Source organism: Echiichthys vipera (assembly GCF_963691815.1).
Source record: "Echiichthys vipera genome assembly, chromosome: 23".
NCBI lineage: Eukaryota > Metazoa > Chordata > Actinopteri > Perciformes > Trachinidae > Echiichthys > Echiichthys vipera.
Window position 1 is genome coordinate 11,534,897 of NC_139848.1, and position 9,300 is coordinate 11,544,196.

The 9,300-nt window shown below is 41.4% G+C and overlaps 1 protein-coding gene across 1 annotated transcript; it reads left to right on the forward strand.

The window, feature by feature from the left end:
• Window positions 1-3,611: 3,611 nt before the first annotated feature.
• cldn10a (claudin 10a) lies at window positions 3,612-7,041 on the forward strand (the record flags this gene model as incomplete). The annotated part of the gene is made up of 5 exons (XM_083938148.1): window positions 3,612-3,831; window positions 5,278-5,439; window positions 5,624-5,705; window positions 5,806-5,910; window positions 6,912-7,041. The coding sequence occupies 5 exons, from the start codon at window positions 3,612-3,614 to the stop codon at window positions 7,039-7,041; spliced, it is 699 nt and encodes a 232-aa protein (XP_083794274.1).
• Between the last annotated feature and the right edge of the window lie 2,259 nt (window positions 7,042-9,300).

Below are 9,300 nucleotides of genomic sequence, written 5' to 3' on the forward strand. Positions count from 1 at the left end.
AGGCCTTTGTTTCCATCACCATTTTTTTCCCTCCGATGAGCACAAAGGAAGAAGTGCACACTTTCTATTACAGTTTACAAGATGTATGTAGCATGTCTTATTGTTATGTATACGATGAAATAAGTAGCACCGTCGTCAATCCAATTCAGCTGCCTCCATCAGGAAACAGCTGATATGCAAATTAGGATGGAAATATTAGAACAAACGAAATGACAGAGCAGATTTTAAGGTTCGGGCATCTAGTTAGGATGCCCCCTGGGCTCCTCCCTAGGGAGGTGTTCCAGGCACGTCCAGCTGGGAGGAGGCCTCGGGGAAGACCCAAGACCAGGTGGAGAGATTAGATCTCCACACTGGCCTGGGAACGCCTCAGGATCCCCCAGTTAGAGCTGCTTAATGTGGCCCGGGAAAGGGACGTTTGGGGTCCCCTGCTAAAGCTGCTGCCCCCGCGACCCGACCCCGGATAAGAAGATGAAGATGAGATGAGATGAAACAGCATAAAGCAAATCATTTAAAAAAAACCCCACTAAAACAGAAGTGGCAGGAGAGTTCAAGAAGCCCAAGACGTATACGGCGAACCATATGATGCAATTGAATGTGCTAGCTGGTTAGCACCCGATGAGAAAAGTGCTTAACACTATGTTATAGATACATTGTTAAAGCGTCCACTACAAGTGATCGCACAAATGTAAATCTGACCAAAGCTACGGCCATGCGAGAAGCTCTCTGAGGCTGTACCATGGATGTAATCTTAGAATGGGCTGGCCTTGTGCTAATAATGCTATTTTCTTCTTCACTAGTCAAATGACCACAAATAGCAAATAGCGAATGGTTCGGTATTTCTATGACTTAGGGACAGTACTCATGCCGATATCTTTTACAGCCTGCAAAACGCACAATGACAATGCTCACTTGCTAATATCAGGTATAAGGATAACTATTTTCAGCATCTTAGGGCCAGTACACAAACTGCATTTTCTTGCGGCCTCAAATTCACGTGAGAAACGCACGTGAGAAGCTCTCCAACTCTCGAGCAATTCCGTTACTGCGCGGAACCACCTATTTTTCAGGGTGTGAATCCCCCACAGGACGCGGCATGCATAGCCTACCGCCTTTAATTCAGCGTGCTAGCATGCTAACATTAGCTATTCAGCACTAAACATAGGTATTAACAAGGTACTTAGCCATAAATATCAAAGTCTTGAGCGAACCTCGATTTTGACCCGATGATGGCTCTAGATAAAAGTTATGCTTAAAGTTATTATAATTAATGAATTCGAGGATATGTATTTGATTGTATTAGAAACTAAACTAATACAAAAAAATAAAATAATTATTTTTTTTATTGTGGTTTGTGGCATATTTTGCGTAACCCTGCTAGGATGAATGATCATTTTCACTAAAGGTTAGTCATCGAGAAAGGTCAGCTCATTAACAAAGTGTGATTTAACAGCCAGTGGAAAGGTTGAGATCCCTCTTATCATATCTGTTGTCTTCACGGGGCGTCATCAACAGGTTAACACCGATAAAAATCAGTTCCAGCTGCTTCCCTTTCATTAGCAGATTTACAAGATTAGGTCCCCTCTGAGATTGCTCAGCAACAGCAGCCATGGAAACGCACCAAGGCTTCAAATATCTAGAGATTTACGTAACAATGTTCTCAGCACCTTTTCACTGTCATTTACATACAATGAACACCTGGATTTAGTTTTCCTGGAATGCTGACTGTGGGAGCACCGTTACCTGTTACATGTAGGATCAGGATCAGCGGGGGGGAGCGACAGTGTCTGGAAACAATCCCTACAACAAACAGAGATTAAGATTTAAACCTTATTTGAGAAAAAACCTGCAGTAAAAGACTCTTGTGACCCACACATCGTAACCAGTTTTTCAGTACAAGATTAGGAATTTGATTAATTAGCACCTGGCTCGCTGCCTCATTCTGCTTAGAGGACTGATTATGCTTGCACACATGTTATATTTGTACTTAGAAGTTTATGACTGCCTTTCAATTACTTTTTGCTTTTCTTGCTTTCGCTGTTATGTTTTGCCTTTGAGCCCATAGTGGTGAAACAAGAAAGACAGGAAACCACTGAATGTTGGTCATATCATACAATAATCAAGCCTGCAGGCCCCGGGGGGATATTTTTTACTTTGGCTTCTGTGGTTGGTTTCTGCTCATCTTACTGTTTATGACAATCGCAGTTTTAAATCAAATTAGCGTGCAACACAGGGCACCAGCACAGAGCAAAGTATGAAAACGACACAGATACAAATAGATAAATCACAATGAACACAAACATAAACTGTCAGAAACAGTGCTAGTGTTTAAGGGGGTGGGGTGTGTGCATGTGAACATTTTTCTAGATAGAAGAAAGATATGAAAGCATGAGATCGGATTCCTAACCAGGGGGTATGTGGAAAGTAGAGCAGCTCAACTAAAAAAAACAGTGAGTATGTAGTTGAAAAAAGGGCAATTGAAGCACAGAAGGGCAGAATGTTGTAACTCTACACATTAATCAGGAACTGGACTTAAAATACACACAATTTAGAAGTACTTTAAATACGAATTTCCATTTCATGCTACGTTAAACTCTACCTTACTACATTTTAAAGGTGAAATATTGTACTTTTACTAACCTGAGAGTTCCGATATTAGGGGATTTTTTGCAATTAAGCTACTTTTATGAAGTATTTTTATAGTGTATAAATGGTGTAAATGTTCCCACCATTGCAAATAGTGATGAGAGGCTGATATTTATATATTAATATATTTTGGTGAGAAGAGTCAGAAAGGTAGCAAAATGCCTTTACAGCAATATCTATCAAAGGTTTGCTAACATCGGCCACAATTAGGTACACGTTCTACCGGACCAAGTACAAATAGGTCATAACTTTACCAAAACTACAGCAATATAGAGACTACTGAGCTCGTGTAGCTCTGTGAGACTGTACTTAGGGCACAGACAACATGCTAATGCTATAAGCAGTCCTGTAATAGATTATAATAATTACAGGCACTGATACAATGTTCAGGAAATGTCCCTCCAGATAAGCATGCTCTCCTTTTTGCCACTTGATGGAGCTATTATACTGTAAAACCAGTTTGGACTTTAACTCTAACTAGGTGCACTGCCTTTAGTTAATGCTGATGCTATAATCAGGACGTGAAGGACTGGGTTGTGAAATTTTGGTACAGCGTTGTGACAGGAATCCAAAGTGAACCGAGATGAAAAAAAGAATACAAAAAAACACAATTCATTCATTCAGTCGCATACGTCTCCTATCTCTGTTCCTCATCTTGTGTTCCTGCTTTGTCAGAGACTTTTCAGATCCTTTCAATTAAAGACTTCCTCCTCCTGCAGATCCCCTTGCAGACCCTGCGCACGCTGTGTGGAGTGATGACTGGCGTGTGCACCCCCCCAGTCAGTGAATGATATGCACTTTAAAGCAATGGTGCTCAGGCGTAGATGCTTGGCAGGCGGAGGAGTTCTGCAGAACAGCCGATGCTGACGCACCTGTCCTGGGCCGACCCACCCACCTCCACTCTGTGTCACTCCTGAGGGAAAGATCTCTGTCCTGTCCCAGTCAGGGACCTCCGAGCCGCAGGGAAAATGGGCAACATGGCAACAGAGATCGTTGCCTTTGTCCTGACCATGTCGGGGTGGATCCTGGTGTCGTCCACCCTGCCGACAGACTACTGGAAGGTGTCCTCTGTGGACGGAACGGTCATCACCACAGCTACCTTCTGGTCAAACCTATGGAAAACTTGCGTGACTGATTCCACCGGCGTGTCCAACTGCAAGGACTTTCCTTCAATGCTGGCTCTGGATGGTGAGTTTTGAGATGACCGCGGCTGTTGTTGCTTTCTGAGGTCTTTTTGTGTGTTTCTGAGGAACTGCGCATCTGCGACTATCCATCTGGCCAAAGCACTGATGACCAAGACCCTGCTTGTTTTTGGATGAATGACCACCATTGTAAACAAATGCATTTGTAACTAGATATTTCCTTTTCTGACTCTGGCTTCAGGCCACTAACAACCACAACATTTAAAGTTTAAGTCCACTAGAGGCATGTTTCAGTGAAGGTGTAAAGCAGGACTCAGCCTCCTAATGTGTCCAAATGAAGCAATCTGAGAAAGTCACACTGTCAAACAAAGGTCACTTGTCACTACCTGCCAGTAAAAGTAAGGGAAAGTACTGCTACTAGATGCTCCTCATTTCTTGAGGCAATTTTAAAGATTTGTGCAGATCCCCACTTCTTAGCTGTAGCTGAAAATGTATTTCATATAGGTGCTACTGTAGGCTCTACTGCACAAATTAAAACTCCTTTAATTTCCTGTGCTTTTCCTACAATACTTTGGTTTAAAGCAGCAGTTCCCAAAAGGTCACAAGATAAATATGAGGTGTCACCAGATAATTCTAAAGGTTTTTGCTCATTTCAAACCTTGTTTTCTTGTGAAATACTAGATTATTTCACCTCCGCTTGCCTAAAACAAGTAAAACAACTTATATATGAGGCCAAATTGTAAAAAGTGAGATTTGTTTTTTATTTTAAAGCAGGACAATGTGTTATATAAATGCTGTGAAAGTATCAGACTGTCCCTTTAAACAAGCCATCAGGACTAACTATGTTGTATATAGGTAGAAAGTGCCGCTACTGTGCAGAACAGTCATTCCCCGGCTGCAATGACGGTGCAGAGACGCCAAGACCGCAGATGCGAAAGACACGCTGACCAATCAGAGCAGACTGGGCTTTTCGGGAGGGGGTCTTAAAGAGACAGGCGCTAAAACAGAGCCTTTTAGAAAAAAGGTGAATACAGGCATATTTAATCAGACTGTATGAGAAAATAATGTGGTTTTGGACATTTAAGCATGTAAACATGTTTTAATAGTCATCCAAAATACAAGCGTGAACCTGAAAGTAAGCATAATATGTCCCCTTTAAACCTGATATAGCTAGTTTGGCCACATTGAGAAGATCAGTACCACTATTGGGACTGTATGCTAAATATGAAGCTACAGCTAGGACACTGTTGGGATTTCACTTTGGTTTTGGTATGGATTAAACGATTAAACAAGATATTGTGTCAGTGAACTATTGGTGCTTGCTACCTTTGAACAGAGTCAGGCTTGCTGTTTCCCCAAGTTTATTTTCTTTATGCTAGTCTAAGCTAACCAGACAATGACTGTAGAGCCAATTTAGCATACAACGCCAAGCCAAAAAGATTGGAAACCACTAGTTTAAAGCACACTCCTCCTTTCTCCTGTCTATCACAAGCCTATATCCAGGTGTGTCGGGGTCTGATGATTGCCGCCGTATGTCTGGGTTTCTTTGGTGCCATCTTCGCCCTGATAGGAATGAAGTGCACAAAAATAGGAGGCTCTGAGACCACCAAGGCTCGTCTGACCGTCATCTCCGGCTTCCACTTCATTCTCAGCGGTATGGTCCATGCTGCCAACCTTTCAATGTGTCTAGATTTATGGAGAATGTTGCGTTTGAGCTGCATTTTAGGAGTCTGCTCAACTTTGGACTCAATTAATGTTGAACTGAATTACATTATCAGCCCCTCTGCTTTGATTTAAGACATAATTTGAAGTAGAAATCCTCTTGATTTTCCCCACAGGCCTCTGTTGCATGACTGCATGCTCCATATATGCTCACAGGATCACAACGGACTTCTTTGACCCCCTCTTTGTTGCCCAAAAGTAAGCATTCATTTCTAAAAGAAGCAGATCAAAACAGCACTCAGATTTAAGGAAGTCCAGTCATAAATGTCTTTCTTTCTTTCCACCTTCAACACTTCAGGTTTGAGCTAGGAGCAGCTCTCTTCATCGGCTGGGCAGGATCTGTGCTGTGCATCCTAGGAGGACTTGTCTTCTGTCTCTCCCTGTCTGAAGGCTTCAGTATCAGGCAAGTTGCATGATTTCTTCTAACATGCTGGATGCTTACAATGTGATCCCACATCTTTCATCAGCAACAGGGAAATCTGATTTGGATGAACTCTAAACTGCACTGAGTTGCTAACTCAATCAGGCAATTTAAATAATTACTCTAACTGCGACGGAGAGACGGTTGCAGTTGAAAACATCCAGTAATCTCTCTCAACATCTTGTCTCATAATTGCTGAACTTACAGGGCATGATTGTTATTTTGATATGTAATGTGGCCATTGATGGCTGAATGTGTCCTTTGTTACAATCGAGTAATAAGGACCATTTCCAAGTGAAAGTCACCTTGACTGAAGGCACCATAGAGGGAAATGTTGCAAGAATGCTAACTTTCTCTTTTGGTGACATCCTTGGTCATTTGTTAACAGTCAGTGCTGCTTAGCTTAGCATATCTTCATAGTGGATGAAGAAAGCTAAATAAAAAGGAGGGAATATATGTTTTGATTTGTCCAATAGGACCAAATACCTGCAAAACTAGTGACATTCAGCCTCAGCTTAGCTACTTATAGCAAGTGTTAACATGCTAACCCAGTAAACTAAGATAGTACACATGCTAAACATTATAGCATCTGCATTGTGAGCATTTGAGTGCGGTTTGGGCCAAATATTCTATCTGAACTCAATCCAAGTTTGAGGTAATAGTAACTAACCAGCCACAGTCACAGTCTAATGAGCCTGTTAGCATGCTGCCGTTAGCATTTACCTTACAGAGCTTCTAGCATTGCTGTAGACCTCTATTATTGTTAGATTGTGGATACAGCAAGAATGCTTCCAAGGGAAAAGGAGGGAAGAAATAAATCAAATGAATAAGGATAAAACATTTTAGCATGGCAGCCCTCCCTTAAAATTGTGTCTCTCAATTCTTAATGTGTCATATGCCAAAGGGGGCTTCACTGCACTACATTATGTTTTGGTTTTCTAGGGCTTAATTTCTTTCCCTTCTTTGTTTTTTTCTTTTTGTAGGGCTGAGTACTCGTACACTGGAGCAGCATCATTTGTGACAGCACGCAACAAGCACAGAAAGACGGTCAACAGCCTCCACAAGGAACCAGGGGAGCCTTCGAGGCAGTTCGGGAGAAATGCCTACGTGTGACATCGGACTTACATGAGTCGATTGTGGAATTTATCATTGATAGTTAATGGTCACCAGAAACTATTTCATCAGTGAAAGCAAGGGACAGCATTCACTTCACTATGAACTTCTGTGCTTTTTACGAACTTCTGTGCTTCTTGAATCTTGAACTCCATGAAACAATGGCTGAAATATCAGAATTCATGCGTCAGTTTACATATTCTATTGTTTTAAGTGGGCAGATTCATCTCGAAATATGGCTTCTTTTTGGGACATTTCTGTCAATGGCCGTGTGTAAAAGATAGGCTTGTTTTTCTTTTGGGGCAGGAAATTCGATTTGGCACAAAACACCGTTTAAACTCTACGGTCACCTTCAACAAGCTGGCCTTTCCTGCCTGTCTCACATGGACTGGAGACATATTAGAATCTCTATTTTATCATTCTTGAGTCAAAGGCCAATTGGACATAAACATTAGATGGAAATAGTTTTTTAAAGCATTCTTCTAGCATACTTTTCCTTTAAAACTAGAGCATTTCGCACCGATAGCAAGTACAGTTTTTGTGAGTTTGCTGCTAGAGCTTGTGCTATATGATTACAATGTTATTCTGTTATAAGAAATCATCAGAAATGATAAAAGCTCAAAGGCTGGAAACATCACTATTAGCATTACAAATTAAAAATGTTTTTTTTCTCATTCAGTGGTTATAAACATGTATTTTTTTGTGAGGTAATATAGTTAAAGCTGTTTTCATAGACTACTAGATACATTCTAAGCATGCTGTTTTGGGAGCAGCACTTTTCTGTAAATGCCACAGAATATTATTTTGATAAATAACTACAAAAAGACAAATAGATGACTTTTTTAAACCTGAAAGTTGCATCAGTTAATATTTCTTAAGCCGAAAGACGGATCACATGACGGCCTTTCTCGCTTTCTTGGTCTAGACTGATCTGACCTCCAAGGGTCACTAGGTCGCATCTTACTCAAGAGATGGCTGTGCAGAGCAGGAGGCCCGACCGGAGGTTTCCCCTCATATCAGCCATCCATCTGCACCTAAGAATTATTGTCAAAAGGAACCCCAGGCTATGTTACGCAAAACCTCCTGGCCCAGAGGTTGGATACTTGAACCAGCTGGCAGAGAGCAGATGCCAGCGCTTTGTGGTGCCTTACATCCGTAAATAAGTGTCAGGTGTCCTGGGCTCTGCAGCATGTGCTCTCATATAATGGTGGTATTGTATTGTCTAATGTCACGCATTACATATAGGGATTTTAGAACCGCAAATGTTATAAATCAAACTACTTCCAGTTTATACCAAATTCATTTCTAAAGATATGACTGCTCACGATTGTCAAGTTATTTAATGTTAAAATGTTAAAGCAAATATTGTGAATAATTAGAAATCCTTAAAGCATCATTATCAACCATTATTATTAATTGTCTCTGGTGTGTCTTTGGTTTAATCTGAGGTTCTTAAACAAAAATAAAATGATATAAACTGTGCAGTACTCGTCAATTTCATAGTGTGTTTCTCTTAGAGCAGCTGACCTAGCCCCGCGAGGGGTAAAAAGATTAATGTTAAGAGTCGAGAGGTGATTATCAGGGCATTAATAAGGAAAATCAGGCTGTTTAACGAGTTATGTTTATATTTTCAGATTATTCTCTCATCTTTGTTTTTACAGCAATGTTAGCAGCTCTGTGAGGCTGCACCAAGGCACAGGTGTGCTCTCAGCTAAATGCTTTGTCACATAACGCTAATGTTTAGCAGGTATAATGATTAACACGAACACACACACACACACACACACACACACACACACACACACACACACACACACACACACACACACACACACACACACACACACACACACACACACACACACACACACACACACACACACACACACACACACGCACACACGCACACACGCACACACACACACACGCGCACACGCGCACACACGCACACACGCACACACGCACACACGCACACACGCACACACGCACACACATCTGAGCTCAGTCTGTTAGCATGCTAACGTAAGCCAGATAGCACCGAACACATTGTAGGCTACCAGCTGGGGCTGATGGAAGTGCCATCTTTTCACAAACCCAAGTAAAGGATAAATTAAAAGTTTGACCTTATGATTGAGCAAAAAAATAAAATTAAAGGGAGAACAAGTTAATTTCATCTTGAGGGAGGCAGAAATGTCTGCACATTCTACCACCATGCTGCCACGCAAAGATTATTCTGTAATAATTGACATTGTTTCCAAT